At 38.9% G+C, this 22,782-nt stretch overlaps 1 protein-coding gene across 3 annotated transcripts; it reads left to right on the top strand.

The window, feature by feature from the left end:
- The first annotated feature begins 2,817 nt into the window (after positions 1-2,817).
- On the top strand, positions 2,818-22,707 carry pkp3a (plakophilin 3a). Of its 3 annotated transcripts, XM_038706273.1 has the most exons (14): positions 2,818-2,898; positions 7,030-7,207; positions 12,068-12,159; positions 12,875-13,662; positions 14,858-14,981; positions 15,624-15,828; positions 16,976-17,150; positions 17,622-17,739; positions 17,841-18,005; positions 18,109-18,291; positions 18,390-18,543; positions 19,828-20,023; positions 20,207-20,294; positions 21,515-22,707. In XM_038706273.1, exons 1-14 carry the CDS (start codon positions 2,896-2,898, stop codon positions 21,554-21,556), a joined length of 2,511 nt encoding a protein of 836 aa, XP_038562201.1. In that variant the 5' UTR covers positions 2,818-2,895; the 3' UTR covers positions 21,557-22,707. The 3 variants fall into 3 exon arrangements, with proteins under 3 accessions (XP_038562201.1, XP_038562199.1, XP_038562200.1); XM_038706271.1 differs by lacking the exon at positions 2,818-2,898 and having other exon boundaries at positions 6,857-7,207; XM_038706272.1 differs by lacking the exon at positions 2,818-2,898 and having other exon boundaries at positions 6,985-7,207; positions 20,210-20,294.
- Positions 22,708-22,782: the final 75 nt, after the last annotated feature.

The following is a 22,782-nucleotide window of genomic DNA, read 5'->3' as shown; positions in this document are numbered from 1 at the left end:
GCAGTGGGATATCAACACCCTTTTTGCTCAATCAGCACAATCTTTCCCACAGTAGCACAGCTGGGTCCATTAAAACTCATCTGACTTGTATTTCTGGCACTATGGCAACAGACACACCCAGTACACACAGTATGTGTCCTGCCAACATGTTTACGTTTTCATCAGAGGACATTGATGACGTCATGTGTGACAAAGTTTCATTCAGTATGCCCCCCGAGGTCAAACATGTTTATGAGTCATGATTGGTGGAAAGATATTTTGAGGACGAAACTTTATAGAATCAAACTACAACACAGTGGTTACATTGGTTCCGTGACAAGATAAGCAAAGCAAATGCAGCACAATGCATACAAGGAGACCTTGTCTCGTTTTCTCACAGACTTCTGTTTCGTCTGTTTATTCTCTGATAGACTTAATATTAAAAAACACCTCTCAGTATAACACAATGCAAGTCAACAGTATTAACAGAAACTACAGCCTCCAAAATTAGCATAAAGTCGCATGAACCCATCTCTAAAATGTTTCAACAAAACTTAACATAATAAACTTTACGAAGGCAGGAATTATTGCAAAACTGTACACTGCTTTTACTTAATAAACTGGCATACCATATTTGATGTTTAATGACAGTTGTATTTTGCGCTCAACTTTGTGGCAACAGTTTCGGGAAGCCCCTTTCCTGTTTCAACATGACTCTGCCTCCAAGCACTAAGCCAGATCCATAGAGAAGTGGTTTACTCAGATCAATGCAAAATAACTTAACTGGCCTACACGGAGCCCTGACTACAACACCATCCAACACCTTTAGGATGAACTGGAATGCAAACTGAGAAATTGTCAGTGCCTGACCTCACTCATGATCTTGTGGCTGAATGGGAATGAACCCCAGCAACCAGAGTGGTAGCTGTTATAGCAGCACATTAATGCCAAAGGCTATGTAATGAGATGTTCAACAATCACATATATGTGTGATCAACAATTGTCAATCATATACGGGCTGTAAAGTATGTTTGATATAGCATTTAGGTTTGGCAAACAAAGATTCTGTCAGATTAGTTCTCTGCACCTCTGAGCCAGAGAAATTTTATTGCTGCAACTTTTATCTGTTTTCATGACTCATATCTTCTCCAACATTGTTTTATCAGCTTGATTATTCACTTTCCCAAAAATTATGAGAAACTCTTACACACGCTTTTTACACTGATGACATGTTTCTTGTCAGTATTTTTTTATGACGCACTACCTTAAGCCCAAATCCCAAATAATTCGGCATGGAGGTCTAACAAGGAGACAGACCTCTTTGGGGTCTGACTACAAACATAAGTAACGTCACTATATAGATAACATACTGTATAATTGCTTTTTGGCAAACAAAATGACTAGATGTTTGTTCATGTTTAGTCCATTAAACATATAAAAAAAAAAATATATCCTTACTGGGTTTAATAATGCTGCTTTATGGTCAGTTCTGGATATTGTCGCCTTCATTAAATGTGCAAGCTCACTTTGTGGCAGAGGTAAGGGTTGCCACTTTAATGTTTTTCTACATTTCTAAAAGGTCAAAAGAAAAAGAAAATTTTTTAATTGATTGAATGTATCAGGACCACATTTGTCCCATTTTCACCTGCCAACTCCATCTCCTGCTAACTAAAGACTTAAGTTTATAATCCTGTGTTTGTTTACAGTGTTAAATGATCTTGCCTCCTGCTTCCATTATAGAACTCCTGTCCTCATATCGACCTGAGATCCTCTAACCAAAGCCTCCAGTCTGTCCAGAGATCCAGGGCTAGGTGGAATCGTAAGGGGACTTTCTGAAAGTGGCTATAATCAATATTCTTTGCCATAACGACATATCAAATGACAATGTGAAAACAAGGTGAAAGAGGCTGCTCGTGTTTATTTCACATTACTCATGCACAGTGACATTAAAACACAGTAACATTAGTAAAGCAACGTAAATTGTTTTAAACGCAGAATAGGTGCATCCCATATCTCAAGCTTACTTTGATGGTTACATATACAATATAGTTCATACAGTGTCCTGTTGTATTTATCTGAGTGTCAGTGTGGATCTGCTGAAGCAGGAAGCTTTGGACAGGAGTATGAACAAAATACTGAAGTTCAGGTTCAGTTTTTAAACCAACATCAGCAAAATGTCTCTTTCAGTGTGGGGTGTGGGGGGCCGTTAACATGTCTGTGTCCTTTTGGCTATGTAGTGTAGTTTCAGAGATTACCACAGACAGACAGTTAGCTCCTGACGCATGAGACAGAAGGCAGGACAAGATTGTCACTCTTGCTCCCTCACGCAGTCACTCTCTCTGACGCACACACACACACATACACATTGCCCCGAGTCAATAACCTTAAGAGTGATTTTAGTCACTCTGTGCCTCTGAACTGGGCTGGCAATTCAGTAATACAGCTGCTCCGCTGCTCTACTGTGAGTCATGAAGAAAATGTTGCAACATCCCAAAAAAATCAGCACTGATGTCAAATCACACACCACAAATAAATTGTAGGCTACTGAACAAATTTATCATACAAAACCACCCGTCACATCTCATGAAGACCTTCCTCAGCAGAAAAGTAAAAGCACAACTAAATGGCTAAATGTATGTTGTCTTTTCTCACTCAGATGTACTATGTGTGTCAGAGACAGACTGTCTGCGCCCCTCTTCTGTACACACCCTGTATTGTGACTCATCTCTCTGTTTTGTTTTGTGTATGCTCTGCATTTACCTGCGATGGAAAGAGGAATTGCAATTTTCTGGGCGGCGACTGTGGCTATAACTTTAATACTTTCTAATGTCCCACCAGATCAGATCACTTGGTAAGACGAGCAGGTGAACTGCAGCAGTGAGGAGAACATTTACAGTCAACACAGCTTCAGTGGTAATGGTGAGTCCAAATGTATGATACTTATTCCAGATTCATCTATTTTCTCCCTGTTTGGATTATAAATTAATTCCATGTTTGACTTGTCACAGAGCGGCATTAAGTACCTGGATGTAAAGCTATGATTGATTGTTTAGACATGCCTGACAATGAATGTGAAGTCAGCATGAACAGAAAGTCGAAGGAAAGTAACGTGTGAAAGGTGATTTCTCAGGTAATGACTGTAGGCAGAGGGAGGAGGAGGCAGTCGGTCATGCTTCAATAGGTCTCCTTATGCATCCGGGCCAGTGTAAAACCATTGACTTTGGTCTGCTTTGGGGAAATTAAATCCTCTGCTAACCTTGAGGGGAATAATTGACTGAGAGATGCTGCGATTCATCTCTTGTTTTTCTGTTCAAATGCATCTAAACAAAGGAATGCAGTCAGGAACCCAGGAAATAAAGCAATGAGAGCGGAGTTGTTAATTTATATTATTATAATATAATATAAAAATTACATTTGTTTATTCTGCACCAATAGTGAGTTTTTCTGACCTTTTAGCCTGTATCCAGACAGATAGATATCTCTCAGATTGGCTGCAGTGACTCATGGTTGCTAAGCTCAAATAAAACAAAGCAGATAAAACTTAGGTGTGGCTCCAGCATAATAATATAGTGAGACTGTGCCACACCTGGTGACAGTCCTCCATTCATACTTAAATTCATTTGATAGATTTAACTTAATATCATGCCAATTTGTGAAAACATTACAGACAAAGATATTTAACTAATCAGAGCTCAAAGGCCTTTACTGCTACATACTGAAGGATACAGTTTAAGGGGTATACATATAGTAACCTAATAATTACAGATTGCAAAAGAACAGCAATTGTAAACGTACATTTGGCAGACGCTTTTGTCCAAACCGACTTACAATAACTACATTTGTCAGAACAAAATGAAAATGCAATAGATCTCTGTCAGCAGAGGATGTCAATAGAACAAGTGAAGGACGGAGGTTATACAGCGTGCAGGTGAACTCTGTACAAGTGAGTCTTGAATCTCTTGCGGAATCAAGTAATAGTCACCACATACAAAAAGTACAATGTGCATAAGATATGTTTCAAAATCTACAAAAAAAATGACAAAAGAGATGTTAATACATGTGAATAAGATATGTTATCCCTTTGTTTTGTTGGAGAAAGAACCATTTATATTTATCTCCAATGCAGGATAAATCAGACATTAACTTTATGAAGCTTTTAGTGGTCAGTGTGTCACAGACTCAACATCAGTTAGTAATTTAGTGGATGATATTTTTTTTAACCGTGGATTGCGGTGTGGATTGTATGGTGGGACAAAATAACATGAACACCTCACATTGTTTTATTGGTAGAGTGGATTTTTTTTTGCATCATCTCTGCTGCACAAAACTCAACAATGAGAAACGGGGGATGAGCGCTGCAAATTAGCTTCAGCTAGACGTCCTGTATACATTACATCTGTTGCATTGCTTTACAGACAAGCAAAGACCCTGATGAATACACAATAAATAAAACAACCAGTGGTGGAAATAGTACTCATACTAAATAAACTTTACTTAAAAGTAGCAATACCAGAGTGTAGAAATACTCTGTTACAAGTAAAAGTAAATAGATGTTACCATCAGAATATGTTGAAAGTACCAAAATAAAAGTACTCATTATACAAAATGGGCCATTTCATCATAATAATATCATATCATTGGATTATAATTATTGATGCATTAATGTGTAAGCATCACTTTAATGTTGCAGCTGTTAAAGGTGGAGATAATTTTAACTACTTTCTATACTGCCGGGAAGCTTATATATACATCATATCATTTATTAGTTGATTAATTAGTAACCAGTAACAAACGTAAAACAAATAGCAAAAAAGTACAATATTGGGTTGCAAAATGAAGTGGAATGTAAAGTAGCATAAAAAACACTCAAGTAAAGTAGAAGCACCTGAAAATTGTATTTAAGTAAAGTACTTGAGTAAATGTACTTAGTTATGTTCCACCACTGTCAGTGTTGTAAAATAATTCTAGCTTTATGACTAACATTAGACACAGAGATTAGGTCTAACACATTTATCTTCATTATTAATTTGAATATGACTCCATTGAATATAATCAGGGCTTGTTAGACGTTGCTGAATGACGGACTGTTTAACTTGGTTTGTCTGCCACTTTCACTGTTGAACCCTGTTACAAGAAGGATCTTTGTTTGTATTTTAAGATTGATAACACGTGTAATGTAATAAACTTTAAAAAGTGTAAAATTTCAACTTATTGTTACATTAAAGTATAGTTAAAATTTTTTAAAAGCCTACAGGGTCCAAGAAGAAACATCAAACCTGCCTTTTTGTACTCAATAAAAACAAATACACAACACAGAGGAATAGGATCATTTAAAATGAAATACTTAAAATAATCTATTTAATACACAGCAATAAATAAACCAAATCAATGTGCCTCCACCTTGTCTTATCCTTATACATTTATAAATTTAGAAAAGCATTGCATGCATATACAGAGATAGATATAGATATATACAAAAAGTATACACACACAGATGTGGGATAAATTAAACAAAAAACCTGAATAAAAGAGTGGAGAAACATATTAAATGCAGATGCTTCCATGCACCAGGGCTTACTGAATGGTTTAGTGAGTACAAAAATTATATAAATAAAATGGTACGGTCTTTACAGTCAGCAGTTCTCAACCCAGTTTCACACATATGGAAGATTTTTACAACATAAGATCATACTCTCCGCCACCATCAACATAACTCCAAATTATATAATATAAACTTTCATCTTCAAATCTTTTTAGCGATATCTGTGCCCGTATTTGATGCTATATGTCCTTTTTTCTGGCTAAGTTTATTTTTCTTTCTGCCAACATGTCTACGTTTTCATCAGAGGACATCATCTGCTGTACTCAGGTCTCTCTTTCAAAGCAGATTTTGATCTCAATGATAGTACCTGATTATATAAAGGTTTACATTGAAGCTGCACTCAGATCTCAGATGACCGACAGACAATACCTAAATATCTCCTCTAGGCTATATGATGTTTTGGATAGCAGGTGTTGTAAAGCGGTGATCTCAAACACTCTACATCTGAAGAGATATAACAAACAATCGCTTTTGTAAATGTTTCAGATAACATCCACATAATCTTCAAGTAGCTATGGAGGAAAATTTCAAATAAGTAGCAAGTTTATTTTGCTAATAATACTATGTAATTATCATAAAAAATAACTAAATTTGCCCTATTACTGTTATACTATTATTTATTACATTATTGGAATAACAATATCATTGCTGATGCAATAACGTGTAAGTAGTTGCTGTTGGGTATTTTTAATCTATCACAGTATCATATCATATTTTATAAGCTTATTATGTGGAGTGGAATAATATAATATAATATAATATATATAATATATATATAATCCCTCTGACCCGCGACCCTGTACTCAGGATAAGCGGTTGACGATGGATGGATGGATGGATTTCCCTCTGAATTGTAGTGGAGTAAGTATAAAGTAACATGAAATAAAACACTCAAGTACAGTCCTATTCTCTATTCTAAAAAGTACAGTACTTGAGTAAATGTAGTTAATTAGTTTTTTAAATACTTTGTAAGAATATTCAGATATTGAGCTTTATGCCATGTTCAGATCTTTTCCAATAAAATAAAACCTCACAAACAAAACAAACAAAATTTCGTAACCAGTTCTGACTTGCGCTCTGTCTGAGACTGAATTATACTAAACTGTTTTAAACAATTTAGCTGACAGAAATCTGAAAGACGACCAGCTCACCGGTGGGTCAATTACGGAAACGAGTAACGTCAAGGGTGCCAAATGCCGTAAAACCGGATGAAAGGAGAACAAGAGCACCTGTGTGTCAGGTAATGTGGTGTACTCCGTGTGGCTCCTCCTCCTGCTGATGTGCAACTCCGCTCGCAGTGAGCTCCTCTCGTACCTCTCTCCGCACACTTTCGGCTGCGCGAACACAAGTGTTGTGTGTGGTCCTGGCGCCCTACTTGCGTCTCGCTTCTTGAAATTCTCACCATGAATGTCACGGCCTCAGAGAGCGTGTTTTTGTCCGCTTTACAGCCCAACACCTCGGTCACCACCTACGGGCTCCCGTCTGACATCCAGCTCGGGAATGGGAGCTCCTCGTCGGACGAGATAGCCAGAGCGCGGCGCGTCCAGCAGCAGGTCCAGATGAGGCTGGCGCAGAAGCCCACACTTCCGCGTCAGAATGGGTCGGCCTCGCAGTATGCCATGTCAGGTAAACATCAATTCTCTTAACTCACTTTCATAAGGATCTACAGCGGATTTATGTTCTGCTCCAAGACAGTAGTTCCGTGTGACGAGTGTACAGTGAGCAGACAAATGATTCGGGCTCAGTGAGGGACTTCTAAATGTAAAACCAATAAGTCTCCACACAGGTAAAGAGGGTATTATCTGATTTTAGTTCTGAGTTTATAGGCTAAAAACAGACCACATATCTGTGCTATAGACGGGGAATTGAGGCTTTTATCTGACCAGTCAGTCCTGTAACCTCATTTTCTTTGGCCTTACTCAAGATAACTGAAATTAAATTGAAATATTATGAGCTTCGTTTATTTTGATGGGTCTATGGTAAGGAGTTTTGATATTGAATCAAATATTGGACATCTCATATAACAAAACTGTCATGCCCCTGATTATATTATTTAAAAATATTCACATTTAAGTGGATGGAACCAGTGAATTGTTAAAATAGTCAAAATAGATTACAGTTAGTTTTTTTGTTGATCGACTTATTGATTATTCAACTAATGGTGTCAGCTATTGAGGTTACTTTCTCTTTTATTTATTTAACTGGAACTCAATTCATAGTTCCCCAAAGTGACTCATGTCAGTGGAGCAGCTACTACTTTCATGTGCAATAGTGTGCATGAATTATTACATCTGGTGTGTGTGTGTGTGTGTGTGTGTGTGTGTGTGTGTGTGTGTATTTTTGTGCATGCTTGGCCCTTGTCTCGTGGACTTACTTTTCGTCAGCGCACCAGGGAATCTGGCCATTTAGGTGCTCTGCAGGTGCGTAGCAGATCAGAACCTGAGCTGAAGCTTCATGCAGCAGCGGCCTTACAGCACTGTGTGTCGCGTACCTGCCCAAGAGAAAGGGTTAATCTGTAACAGGCCCAAACAAGTGCTGCTTTCATGATTCGCTGATAGTGGATGCAGGTGAAAGCCTCCCTCTGTGGGATTGGGTTTCAGCTCTTACTCAGCTTTAAGAGGTGAGGGTTCAAGAGATACCTGGGAGATGACTGTGCCTTGAGAACCGGCTATTGTTTTTATCTGTTCAAAGACTCTGACTCGTCAAATGGTGTCTGAGCCGTGTTGGCACACAGACAAAGTCAGTGAAAGTGCAGTGGTGAGACTCCCACAGCAGAAATGAATGGTTTCCAGGAGAGTTGGGAATTAGTTCACTTGATTGTTACGACTTGTGTTATTGCTCTCCCAACTCAGCAAAGCCATTGCATACAGAGCACACACTATAGTGCATGACCCCATGCACCACCTCAACCTATTCTTCATGCTGCTTCCATCAGATATCTGGCCTGGAAATGGGTTTTTCTTCCCTTCTGCCATAGCATCACTCAACAAAACACACCAGTAACTGTCGTGTGTGTAGGGGGTATCTGTGTTGTTTCTGAAATCTGGTCACTAAAAGTAGCATCTGCTCGCACCTCCCATAATTCATTGTGTTCCCCCAAACTTCAGGGAGCAGGTGGAGCAGCATTTCTTGTATGACCTCTAAATTCTGGGCTGTATGGTGACAGAGGAAGAATCTTTTTCTCACTCTTCTAGTTTCAGCATTTGCCTGAGGCGGCAACAATACCGTTCTCGACAGAAAACATGGTGTTCATGACTTTTTTAATGGCTGGAATGTAGAGGGACCTACAACACGTCTGTCTACTAAATAGGTCACTGTTAATTTCTACTTCCATTATACTTGTCATACCGTTTAGTCAAACATGGCCACATCGACCGAAAAACTAGGCTGAGCGAGATGTTTTATGCTGTTGTTATCTCTGTCCTTTGCCCTGGGCTTTGTCGGGAGGAAAACATACAGTCGTAAAATGTCATTGTGTCATATCCACCCACTTTTGAAACCTGTACAAGAGGGAGAGAATAATTCTTAATGAAACAAAAGTGAAGACTGTCATTTCAGTGGTTTGTGGCTTTAGAGAAGCTCATTATGAATGCATGAGTGTTCACACTTGAGAAAAAACCCCAGAGGATTCTGTGAGTAACGCGTCCTCTTTTGTATCTTAATCCTGCAACAACTGCTGTGCATTTAAGGGAATGACTAATTGGTGCTCACAGGTGAACACAAGACTCTGCAGAGAGTGAGAGCTGAAAAAAGAGAGAGTGTGTGAAGTATTTGACATCATGACCAAGGTGTATTTTTCAAAAGACAACAGAGGAAGAAAAAAAAGTTCAGGTTCCTTTCAGAAGGCGTTTTCAAGGTGTGTTTTCACTGTGTTGCAAAGGTTTGTTGGGCGTTGCCAGGGTTGGGCTGGGGCCGGGCCAAGGGACGTATCAGCCATTCTCTATACTAACTGGTTTGTTCTGTGCGTGTTCTATATAGCAACTGAGCATGAAGGAAGTTCACCCCCCTCTGGTAGTGTAAAAGCTACTGTGCCAAGTGGTCAGGCTCAAGTCAACATACAGACACACTAGAACACTACACTCGTGTACAATCACACATAAACATTAGTTGCAGCCTGAGATCATTAAGTGCTTCGGCTCCCTCAAGGCAAAGAGATTAGTTTGTTTTGAAACAGGATTAGTGTGGCCTGGATCTGATCATTGGCTTGGACCTCGTCTCTGAACATTCAAGGTGCTTGAAGATGTTGCAGATCTTCAAACACTGACTGCTGGTAACCTTTTTATCTATGCTAGCAATGTCATCCAGTCTACCACCTTGATCCTGACTAAAATATCTACAAATGTTCATGGATCTCACAGGGTGAATCCTACTGACTGTGGTGATCCCTGGACTTTTCCTTTATACTAACTAACTATACAATTAATCAACTCTTTGTCTTCTTTGTACATTTTCTTTTGCATTTTGCATCGAGCACTTTTATTGTTGATATTTTTGTTCTCTTGTATAGCGTACCCTAGACATTTATTGTCCCAATACTTTATGAACGAATATGGCTAAATTAAGAGCTGCTAAACCTAGCATTTCATTGTGAGCATCATGGATGTATTATAAGAAACCAAGCAAAGAAAAACTAATGACTTTCTCAGCTGGAGTTTGAGTTTAGTCCTAATTATCAAATGTTAGCTAACATGCTAAACTAAGACATGTTATCATTTAGCTTAAAGCTGTAAGTGCAGCCTCACAGAGCCGCTAGCATGGCTGTAACTTTAGACTCTTAATCTTTTTTATTGTTAGTTTGTATTGCTCCATCGTACCTAGAACAACAAAAGAATTATCTTAAAGTCTTTTTTTGTAGTCACACTCTCTGAACTGAAAGCGCCAAGGGAGTGTCTTTGTGTGTCAGATGTGAACTAGGGTAACAAGAGACGTCAGACCCAGTGACTGTTCAGGTCCAGCTGTCACAGACTGTGTGTGCAATCGAATCTTCAATTTTCAATGCAACAGGACACTTGCTCTGTATGGCTCGCAAGTAATTGTTGAGTCATGGTGTCTCGTCATGCTGTGATTGTGCCATTTGTTAGCAGGAATGTTCTTGATCATTTTACTTATTTTCTTCTCATACTTTTTATTTCAAATGAATTTATATGAGTATTAATATATTAAAAAAACAGTACCCCAAAGAAATGTATGTTTAAATTTCTAAACATGAGTGTGTGAAAGTAAACAGATTACATATTCATTGTGTGTATAGTTACGTGCATTAACACCAGCAAAAGTCAGAGTTGACTTGATGCCATATTATTTATATATGTGGCAGAAACTGATCATGTAAATAACTATACATTGCACAGTATATTTTCTTCTTTTTTTTTTAACTTAACTTGTACAGCTCGTTTTATTCCATATTTTAATAGCTATATATATATGTGTGTTAATGTCTGGCACCTACTCACCAAAGCAAATGCCTTGTACATGAAAAAACTACTTGGCAGTAAAGCTGTTTCTGATTCTGATTCTGAGCTCAATGATCAGTTGACAAAACAAAAACCATTCATTGTGTTCATGTTTAAGACTCTTAAGCTCTTCTCTTGGCCAAGGTATTTCCAGGATAGCCAGCATTGTTCTGCTTCTACATGATATCAAAACGAGATTAATCAGTGATTAATCAAAATCCCGACATTTGTCATTGCTGAAAGGTGACCTCACAACAACCCAGAAGCCCCCCCCCTCCCTCCCCCAAAAAGGCATTTGTCGCATTTTCTGTCCACTCTTGACCTCTCAGTAGTTAGTTCAGGAACACAGTCAGCAGCTGAGTCAAGCAGAATCTACTTTCAGAATAAAAAACTCCCTGCTTACAAAATGTAAACCATTTATTAACACTTCTGATGCCTACATATCATAGACTGTATAAAATGGGTACATATAAACAAAAGTGCAAATAGAAGAAATTAATATAGTAGCGCTAACATAACATGCGGATATGTGGATAACACATTTCAAGCACAAGCAGAACAGCATTTTTTAAAATCAAATACCTTGCATTTGTCTTTGTATTGTCCCCCAGTGTATTTGATGTTATTGCTTACAGAATAAATGCAAAATATCAAGTCATGTTTTTTATTTTATGTCATAAAATTCCTATATATTTCTACATTCAGAATTATTTTTTTCCACATTCAGTTTGGCACAATCAAGTTTTGCTGTAAATTTTAAGATTTTTTAACATGGAAGTCAATTGGCCTTGAAAAATTTAAAGAAAAGGTTTTCCACATTTTCCAGTCTGTCCTAAAACAATAGCCAGGTGTCCATATGTACAGTGAAACAGGTGTGGTTTGCTGTAATAATTTCTTCTGTTCATACATAACAGGTTTCCAGTGTAAGTGATGGGGGACAAAATCCACAGTAAAGCTTAATTTTATTACAGTTGTATCACTGATATCAATGTGATAATATGTGGTATTCATTTGTCTCTCTGCTTACTTTCAGACTACGGTGGTTCTTCATCAATAAAGTATCAGACCTATAACCCAAGTTTCAGCTCTAAATCATCCTACATGTACTCAGGCAGCAAAACAATGGTAAGTACTGCAGCATTATCTCACTGTTTCAGCATGTATTCACACATACCATGGATTAATTCAGCTGATCATGTAATGTGTCATTTAATGGATGTTCTAAAAAAAACAAACATACAACATCACTGACCATCTGGTTACCCAGGACACAGCAGGTGTGGTATTTCACAGTAGTCTGTAATAAGATCAGCTCAGGGTTTTCAAGTCCACCCTCAAGATTCCTCCATTTTAGTGATTCAACAGGAAGATGCTGGCTTTGTGCCACAGATGTTTGAACTTTGAGCTTAGGAGAGACCTGAAGTTAAATTTCATATTTGAGTTAATAATAAAGCCCTCCTGTCCTAAATTAATTGTTTGTACGAGAAATGGATATTACATTACATTTATTTATTTAGCCGACGCTTTTATCCAAAGCAACTTGCAAGTGATATATATGTCAAAGGTCGCACGCCTCTGGAGCAACTCAAAGTTACGTGCCTTGCTCAGGGACACAGTGGTGTCTCACAGTAGATTTAAACCCCGGTCTCTCACACGAAAGGCACGTTTCTTATCCACTGTGCCATCAACCCCCCCACCCAAATTAATATGATAAAAACTACTAAGTGCATGACCTTTGTTTCCCAAATGATAGTCACATCCCTGTTACCCACACATACAGTTAACGAGTAACTCTGGTTACACATTTGATTGTAACAGTTTCTCTTCTCTTCATCTTCAGGGTCCACTTGTATCCCAGAGGTCGGGCTTCAGCAGCCAGTCTTCTGGCCCAGAAATGGCCCAGTTTCACAAGATCAGTGTTGGGGCTGGAGGGATTGCTGGTGGAGGGGTTGGTGGGATTTGTGGTGGTGGCGGTTTTTACAGAGAAGACATACGCATGGGCGGCTACCAAGGAAACACCAGGCCTCAGAGCAGAATGGAACCAGAGACCCTCTCCATGCACGCAGTGCAGCAGCACACAGCCCAGGTGAATCCCTGGATGGTTGATGGCAGCGATGCTGGCAGCTTCGTCTCCGAACGTGTCAGCACCGTCGGTCGCCAGTACGCTCAGAGTGCAGTCAATGGGTACACCACCCAGGTGAGGCAGGGAGGAGGCGCCATGACCTTACCACCCATGCGGCGATCTCTTAGTGGTACTCTTTCCCGTGGCGGAGGAATGACAGGAGGAGAGGCGGAAATCATCCAACAGCAACATTCCTACAAAGGGCCAGCCCACCGCACCATCAGCAGGATTACAAACCGAAACCGGATGAGTATGGGCTCCATGTCTGGGACCCTGCAGCACCAGATGTCCTCAGGTGGCAGCACTTATGGTGGAGGGGGTGACAGAGTAGACACAGGGTTCATCGTATCCGGATTGTCTTCTGGTTCCCAGGGAAACCTATTAATGCAACGTCAGGGCACCCTGTCTCGTGCCATGTCAATAAAAAGCATGCACAGTGTGGGCAGGGGCATGGACATCTACGATGGACAGATGGAAATGGGAGCCAGCATGGGCAACCTCAGCGGGTGAGAAGCTCACATCAGTAACAAACTGCTCATATTTGCAACAGTGATGTTTCTCATTCTCATGCTAATACTGACAGATCTACAGTGTATAATGGTAGGCTATACTAATCAGTTGCTGCAAAAGGTCTGTGTTCACATTTGACTGGTTAGATTTTCTAATCTCAAGAAGCCTCAAGAACCAACCTGAGTACATGCTGATGTTGACTGAAATGAGTAGAGGAAGTTTGGTGATATTTGGTAACTTTTCTGGTGTCAACAAATCCTAAGAAAAGACAAAAACCAACAGGTAACTGGTTCTACTAGCAAAGCCAGATATACATTAGCTTATTAACACTTTAATGAGCAACACTTTAGTGTTCCTTTGTTGTGGTGCACTGCATGTGCACTGTAGTTTATTTTGATTCAAACTCATGTACACTGTCCTGCTTCCATAAATACTCACTAGTGCAACAAATGTGTATTAATCAACTGCTGAAAATGGTCCCCAACAAATTCTCAGTTTCAGTAACTTCTGCTAAAAAAACATAGTGCCCAGCTGTTTTAAGAAAATTTGCCTATTTTAAAAGTTAAACTTGATATTTGTGAACGTTTTTAATCTTTATGTCTTCAGTAGGAACAAATGGGTTTGGGGCTGAGACCCACAGATGCATTATTTTGGTCTTTTCATTGGGTTTGTTGACAATAACAAAAATACAGAATAATGTGTGCCTTGACCTTTTAATTGGGTTATTATACTCAATGACAGAGATGACAGCTTTAGTCATTCTGGTAACTCAGTGTGTTGAATTTGTTCTAACGTCAGTGATATTCTAGTGAATGCGATGCACTAGTAGGATTGTGTTACAACTTTCATGTGTCAGAAAGGCTTTAGTGTATTTTGCAAGAGCTGTGGATTGGGAGGTGGCTCCATAGTGGCAGGACTGGTTTTGGGTGTGGCAGCTCAGTCTTAGGCCTTGCATTTCACACATCCCACAGCATGTGGTTTCCAGACCACTGTGTGATTTGGAAGAATTTCAACAAGCTGAATTTTGCAGACAAGAAACAAATCATTGAATAATTACTTTGGTTACTCTGTCGCTTTTCATTCAAACATCCAAAAGACATATTTTGTGCTACCATACACAACAGCAGGATAATGACCTAATTAAATATTTTAGATTCTTTGGTTGAATTTGTTAATTTGCTCCTTCGGCAGGATCAACTCTTTGGACATGCCCACAGCAGTGCAAAACTTGAGAGAGCCCGACCCTGAGCTACAGGTCCTGGGTGCCGCCTACATTCAGCATGAGTGTTACAATGACAGCAACGCCAAAAATGAGGTGCTTAAAAGTGATTAAACTTGTGGTTAGAATTCCTATCTCTGCAATCCCTTATTGAGAATCTCAGTCATGAAAATTGTTTTCCATCAATTGTAGGCGTCCACTGATGGAGGTCTATCTATTTCTGGTGATTATAAAGTACAGTTTATGTAACTCCTTCTGGTGTGCTCCAGTTGTTTCACATGTTGCTAAACATTTACCATGTTAACGTATTTGGACTCTTTCCTTTACGGATATTGAATGACAGACATACAGATATGTGACACACTGTTATGATGGCTGTTGATTAGTTGGACTGTGTGCTTTTAAGTTATTTTAAACTCTGAGGATATGGCCTCTTGTAAGATGGTTCAGAGTCTGTCTTTAATGAGCCTTCTGAAAAGAGATCCAGGTGATTTTAAAATAAAGGGAATTAGTCGACATTTTAGGAAATAAACATATTCACTTTCTTGCTGAAGTTAGGGTAAATATGAAGTTACAGCCTACAGATGGTTAGCTTAGCTTAGTATAAAGACTAGAAACAGGGAGAAACCGCTAGCCTGGTTCTGTCCAAAGGTAACAAAATCATCTCAGCACCTCAGGAAAAAAAGAACAAAGACACAAATCCTATGCTGACATTTTTTCCTGCCACCTCGTCTCTAGGTGCGTCGTCTGAAAGGCATTGGTGAGCTGGTGAAATTGTTCAACTCCGGCAACGAGGAAGTGCAGCGTTATGCAACTGGTGCCACACGCAACCTCATCTATGAGAATATGGACAACAAGGTGGCCCTGATCGAGGAGGGCGGCATCCCACAGCTGGTCGAGGCACTTAAGGAGCCCGACGATGAGCTCTGCAAAAATGTCACCGGTAGGAATCTCAGTCATTAACAGAAAACATGACACAACAGGCTGAGTTGATCTCAGACTGCTTACTTTGGACTTCTGCAGAAATTAATTTAAACTTGGCATTTGTGTCCTTGAAATTCTTCGAGCCAACAGTAGCTTTTGAAATGGATATTATTACATAGCAAACAAATAGGAGGAGGGTGGCAAGCTGTATCACTCACAAAAATCCACTTCTACTGTGACAAAATCATAGTTTGAATTTTTTCTCAGGCTTCAGCGGTCATATATTCTTTTCAATTCATCTGCTGTCATCATTCATAATTGTCTGCTGTCAGCAGAACAGACAGTCATACTTTCTCATAAAATTAACTCAGGCTGAACATGACTGGTACTGAAATGTATTTGCAGCAACAACTCCATAGTGTGGAGATTTCCAAGGCATGTAGTGTGTCTGAGTATATCAAGAGAAGAGGTGGAGCTTCTGTATTTTTTAAAGGAGTGAATGGGAGTTGTCTGCACCTGTGGACCAGCAGTATATCTGCCATTTTCTTTAATGAGTGAAGGCTTTGTCATTTTTTTCTTTGAGCCGTTACATTTTGAATTATATCTGTTAGATCATTCAAAAAACTCTCACTCACTAACAAATGTTGGTAAAGTGCCTGTTAGCTTAGCACAAAGACTGTAGACAGGGAAATGGCTTGCCTGGCTGTGTCCAGTAGTACCAAATCCACCCTGCCAGCACATGAAAAACTACAGGAAGTCACTGCGCCTGGCCTAGAAATCATTTGGTAAATAGCTGTTTGTACAGTTTAAACTAGTATTTAATTAGTGAGCTTTAGATGTTTTTTTGTTACCTTTGGACAGAGCCGTTTCCCCCCATTTCCAGGTGTTATACTAAGCTAAGCAACCAAGCTGCTGGTTGTAGCTTCATATTGAACGAACAGACATAAGAGTGGTATTGATCTTCTTCTAATCTAACTAAAAACTCTAATATTTCTCAAAACTATTTTTTAAAAACTGAACTGAGAGTAAAACATCTTCAAGACTGAAGTTAAAAATGTCCAAAAGTGCTGACTTCCATTTTGAGAAATTAATCTTTAAAGAAGCTACAGTAAAAGCAAAATGAAGCACTATGCATGACATTATTCCCCTGGTGTGTATGTGTGCAGGTATCTTTTGGAACCTTTCATCCAAAGACAACTTGAAGGAGAAATTGGCCAAGGAGACACTTACTGAGCTAACTGAGAGGATCCTCATCCGTCTGTCAGGTGATGAAGACTCTGAGGGCATCCACCAGTCCCCCTCAGAGGCAGAAATCTTCTATAACACCACAGGATGCCTCAGGTGCACCTCAGTTGTTTGTGTCTTCTCTCTGTGCAGCATTTTCTTCTATCGTTTTAGTATTTCTTTCTGGTTCATCTGTGTTTACTTTTTCTCTCATGACCATATTTTGCATTTTGGGAACTTGTTCTGGCAGGACACTAACTTGTGTGTCAGGTGACAGCTACTATAGCTTTTACCACACCTCTCTCTTTTCACTGCTGTTTGCAAAAGCCTGTGTCACTGCAGCCACCAGCTTTGGTTTTGCTCTGTTTTTGTGCACCCTGGAGGGAACCATTTGGGGAATATTTGCAAAGCTCACTGCATCATATTTATCACAGGACTGTGAAGTGAATGCTTCAGTGGTGTATTTCTGCGACACAGTGTCAGGAGTGGAAACACACTCCCACACTCCTCTCTATTTGCAACATCTGGCAAAGTAATGACATGCGTGATTCTGGACTGAATTTGACCTCTCGTTCTGTGTGTGCTTAGGAATCTGAGCTCTGTGAACGAAAAAACCCGTCAGCAGATGAGAGAAACACACGGACTGGTTGACTCTTTGGTGTCCTACATCAAGAACTCCCTTGAAGGGAACAAGGCTGAAGACAAGGTGAGACAATAAGAGATGGAGCTGAGTTTAAGCTGCTGTTTCTGTTCAACCCAAGTCTTGTGTATTAATGTGTCTCTGTGTATGTGCGTGTCTATTCTTAGGGGGTGGAAAATTCAGTGTGTGTCTTGAGGAACCTCTCCTACCAGCTCTACAGTGAGATGCCTCCATCTGCTCTAATCCGCCTCGAAGGACCAACTAGAGCTCAGAACTCTGGAAAGGGTGATGCCATTGGTTGCTTTACGCCTCAGAGCAGGAAAGCAAAAAATGTACGCACACGTGAGATTTACCCATCATCAGTTTGACTACATGGACCAGACTATCCATCTCAACACCTTTTTTTTTTTTTTGTATTCTTCCTTCCCTTGACAGACCCAGAACCAGGATCTCTCCACTTTCACCGAGGTTGCTCGAGTGCCAAAGAGTGTGGAGTGGCTGTGGCACCCGCAGATAGTGGGGTTGTACAACAGTGTGCTGCGTCAGTGTGAGATCAACTCCACCACCCGGGAGGCAGCTGCTGGAGCGCTGCAGAACATCACAGCTGGAGACAAGAGGGTAAGCAGCACATTCATCGAGTTCTCCTGTAAAACATTGAAACGCAACAATCTAAGTTTATCCCATTTTTTGTTTGTCTCTGTTTCTTTGTCCTGCAGTGGGCTTCAGTGCTGAGCAGGGTGGCTCTGGAGCAGGAGCGCATGCTGCCAGTGCTGCTGGACCTCCTGCGTACAAGCAATGACCTGGAGCTGCGTTCTCTCACAGGCTTTCTCCGAAATCTTTCCCGCCATGCCAGGGATAAGAATGACATGGGTCAGTCTTTCTTTTTTTATGCTCGTTAGGTATAAATAATTTGTTGCCTTTGAATTACCTATTTATCTGCTATACCGGTAACCTATTCAGTACAATTTCTTGTTTTATCACTTTAGAGACAAACTCCAGTAAATGGTGCATTGTGAGATGACTCTCTTCTCACCAGTGCTAAATGTTTGAAAAAACATAAGTCACACATTCTCTGATTCCAGCTTATGTGAATATTCTCAGGAGACTATGACAGTAAACTGAATATCTTTAAATTGTGGAAAAAACAAGACATTTAAGGTTGTCATCTTGGGCTTTGGGAAACACTGATCAACAGTTTTCACCATTTCCTGACATTTTATATACCAAACAACTAATCGATTCATCGAGAAAATAATTGACAGATTAATAGACAATAAAAATAATCATTATTTGCTTTTCTAAAATATTTATCTGAATTGGTGTGTCAAAGAGGGGTCTGAATTCCCCTCTTTGAAATTCTCAGGAAGTTGTTTTAAGTTATTCAAATAAACAAAAACTTGAATGTAGTTAAATATCTGGTTGCTCAAACTGGATTGGTTAAATTCAGACACCAACATTTTAGATGAGATTTAAGATGAAATACAAACTTGAACATCCAATATACCGAGGATAGCCAAAGCCTGAGTGGAATCAATCAATGGTCTGTCGATGACATTAGATATGAATTACCAAAAGTACAACAATGATAGTTTAAATTTGGAAACAACATTTATTATTTATTAAAAATTATTAAGAGTGGCCTGATAACATAAACATTTGCAAACGCCACAACTATCATTAGATCTTGATTCAAAAGTGCTAAATCCTGATTGGTGCACAGAGATCTGTGACATCACCCTTCACACCAGTGAGAGGCCGTAGACAACAAAAACCCACATGAAACAACCTTGGCAGAAATTTGTGTGTTCATGCTAACAGGAATTATTGTGTAGAGGGTATGCGCATGATGTCACAGAACGCAGTTACGCTCGCTGAGTGGCAGAAAGACAAGCAGCAGTGTTAGCTTGAATCAGCTAAAACACAAACAACACTGGTTCTTTGGTAAGCAGTAAGGATCACTGTTGAGTCCGACTGCATTTAATTTGAGCAAATAATCACTTGTTTTACTCCCGGTTTGCTAAACGCAGCCATGGTAAGAGATGTTTTGCTACTCAGTCCAGCGTGTTCCGGAAGGGGAAGTGACATCAACGCATACCCTCTATTGTGAAGATAAGTTTTACTTTAACATTGTATAACGATACTTGGTTTATCCAGCCACAAAGGTGGTGAACCACCTGGTGGCCAAGCTGCCTGACAATGGAAAACAGAAGGAGCCCTCTAGCGAGGTGGTGGTCAACATCTGTGGTGTTCTCAATAACTTGGTGACCAGCAGCTCTTTGGCTGCCAGAGACATCGCTTTCTTTGATGGCCTGCCAAAACTCATCGGCATCAAGAACTCACATGACAGCAGGTAAAGTGGAAAATAGCTAAACATACTATGCTAGTTATATGTGAACCTACCTGAGCCCTGACACAGACATTTTTAACATTTGCATAACATTTGATGTTGAATGTTGTACAAAGTATTGCACCTTATCTTTGCACACAAGGTTATTTGTACAAAGTGTTAACCTTGGAAAAATATTTTTTCCAGCAGTGCGAAGATAAAAGCAGCCAAAGCAGCAGCCACAGTTCTCAGCAACATGTTCCAGTACAAGAAACTGCATAAAACATACAAATCGGTAAGAGACTGTTATAATAATGTGTATAGTAAACTATATAGGAGCTCTGCATAATTGTGTTAAAGTAGCCAAAAAAAACCAATAATATATCAAAGAAACTGCCTTAGATTTGAAAATTGTTCATCCTAATTTTCATTTTAACAGAGTATTCTTTTAACTCTCTTATGAATTTAGGAATGTTTAAAGTTAATTGTAATTGTATATTATCTAACCATCAAATCACATAGTAGAACGTTTGAAACATGAATAGGTGAGAAAAACTTTGTGAAAGCACAGCTAGCACTTGATGAATAAAAATGTCATTAAACATTAACAACGTATATTAATGTAAGTATACTGCACTATAGGATATCTTATAAAGGAACATCAATTGTTTGTAAACTTCCTACTGACTTTCAACTTTGTTTCTCAATACTCACAAATTATAGTCATAATCAATTTAGTATAAAGATATAAAAGATACACCAAAATGGAACATTTAAAACTTAATTTTTGCACATTGGCTAAATGACAGTGCCCGCAGTTCAGTACAAAACACTTAAACACACTAAAAATCTATTTTTCAAGAGTCTCTTGCCTTTAACACAGACATGAACAGCAAGTTAGATTCTGTATGTTGACTGCTACACAAAAGTCAAAGCTCAGAAAAGCTTTCTTTTTATGGTGCCCCACCCTCATTCCCATATGTGCATGCGTCTGTGCATATATATATATATATATATATATATATATATATATATAAAATCTGTTCACACTGCTGATCTTTCCGCACATAACACACCCAGTCCTGTATGTTCATGTCTTGGGCCGGTCCAGGTAAGTTTACTGCATTTTGCAGATTAGGACTTGCCCCTCCCAAGGGTGCGGTGTTAATCATATTTCCTATTGAACAAGTCCCAACAGAGCAAAAAATGTGTTAATGCTTGTCTTACATACAGTTTTAAATTGAATAATCAGATACCTGCACCACCTTGGGACATGTTACAAAAAATACGTACACACAGCTAAAATTAACAGTGAATTGCATAACTCTGAAATGGATTGCGTTACATTGTGAGCTCAGAGGTCATTCAGTTTCTTAATTGAGGGAGCTGTCATTGACTGGTGTGTAGTATAATTAATATTAGAATAAGTACTTACATAAATTCTACACTGTCATTTTTCTGTGTTTCATATGCAAACAAAAGTCAAAACACCATCTTTGTTTCTTTGTGTTACAGAAAGGATATACTAGAATGGATTTTGCAGATGATCAAATATAGTTGTAGGGATCAGTCCTGCACTCTACCAGTCACCCTTTTGGAAGAAATCTTTTTAGATGTGTGGGAGTAAATAAACTCTTTATGCCATTCAAAGATAACATATGTTCAGTTGTTATCTGCCTTTGTTATAAGAACATGAACACACAAGTGACAGAGGATGGAAAAGGACTTCCTGTGTATTTTTAAAACTCAATGGACGTCAGCACAGTTCAAGAAATGGGGATCCAGTATGATGTATTATTGATGGACTAATGTGTGCACCTTAACCATTTACTCTCTTTGTTTGAACACTGTATGTTTTAATGTGGAATCAGGGATTTATTTTCTGCAACTTGTATTCACATGAATCTGCAGCTGTTTGTGTTTCTGCCGTTCGAAAATAGATCATGACTGTTGATGGATGATTTGATGGACGCTTGCATGGATGCAAACAAATGTGGTACTGACATAGCATGTTTGTAGATATTGCTTTCTCTTTTACACAGAAATGAAATGCTTTTTATATTGTAGCTTTGGACTTTGTATTTGTAGTCTTTGGATAAATATGTGTTGAGAACATATAGTTATAATTGAATGGAAACCACAGTATTTCTGACATTTTAAAATTCGATTCAGAAATCTGGGAATAATGATTGTTGTTTCAAAGTTTTGTATTTAGTTATACATATTTTGTTTAGTTCTGCGAAATCCCACTCTTTGCATACAAAATGGTGGAGTCTGACATTCGTAATCACTTTGTCATACTGAACTCATACAGTACTATGATGTCTGTTTATTTTTCTTTAACATGGTGTTATAATTGCTGTTTGTCTATTTTAATAAATGGTGTGTGAGTGAGAAACACAGGGGTGACAGGATACAGTCCTTACCTCCCTTTTTTTTAATTTTTTTTTTTAGAACAAATACTTAATATTTGTTCAGTTTTGAGGTCTGTGTTCAGAAATGACCAACTGCAAAATGTAACACTTTTCAGATTCAGACCTTATTGAAACTTATTTTGATTAGATTTGATTTTGTAACTTGTAATGTTTTCATACAAACTCTTGGTATGTATTGTTACTGTGTTTTAATATTTGCTTTTGTGTTGTATGCCGGCAGATGTATCATCTGAATATTTTTCAGCTAATAAAGAGACAGATTTGGAAGTGAAATGTCATTTTGTAAGCGTTTCTCATGTGCGTGTGTGTGCTGCAGCATTTGCTTTGACTGTAGCTGGTTGACACTAA

Source organism: Micropterus salmoides, unplaced genomic scaffold (assembly GCF_014851395.1).
Source record: "Micropterus salmoides isolate LMB-PRFRI ecotype aquatic unplaced genomic scaffold, ASM1485139v1 Ms_hic_scaffold_8, whole genome shotgun sequence".
In the NCBI taxonomy this organism is placed as follows: Eukaryota; Metazoa; Chordata; class Actinopteri; order Centrarchiformes; family Centrarchidae; genus Micropterus; species Micropterus salmoides.
Note: the sequence above shows the minus strand (reverse complement) of the source record. Positions and strands in the feature narration are given on the sequence as shown.

Coding starts and splice junctions, on each gene's coding strand:
- pkp3a (XM_038706271.1), top strand. CDS start 6,985: ATGAATGTCACGGCCTCAGAGAGCGTGTTTTTGTCCGCTTTACAGCCC. Junction 18,544..19,827: donor CAGGGATAAGAATGACATGG/GTCAGTCTTTCT, acceptor TGGTTTATCCAG/CCACAAAGGTGGTGAACCAC. Junction 20,024..20,206: donor AAGAACTCACATGACAGCAG/GTAAAGTGGAAA, acceptor TATTTTTTCCAG/CAGTGCGAAGATAAAAGCAG.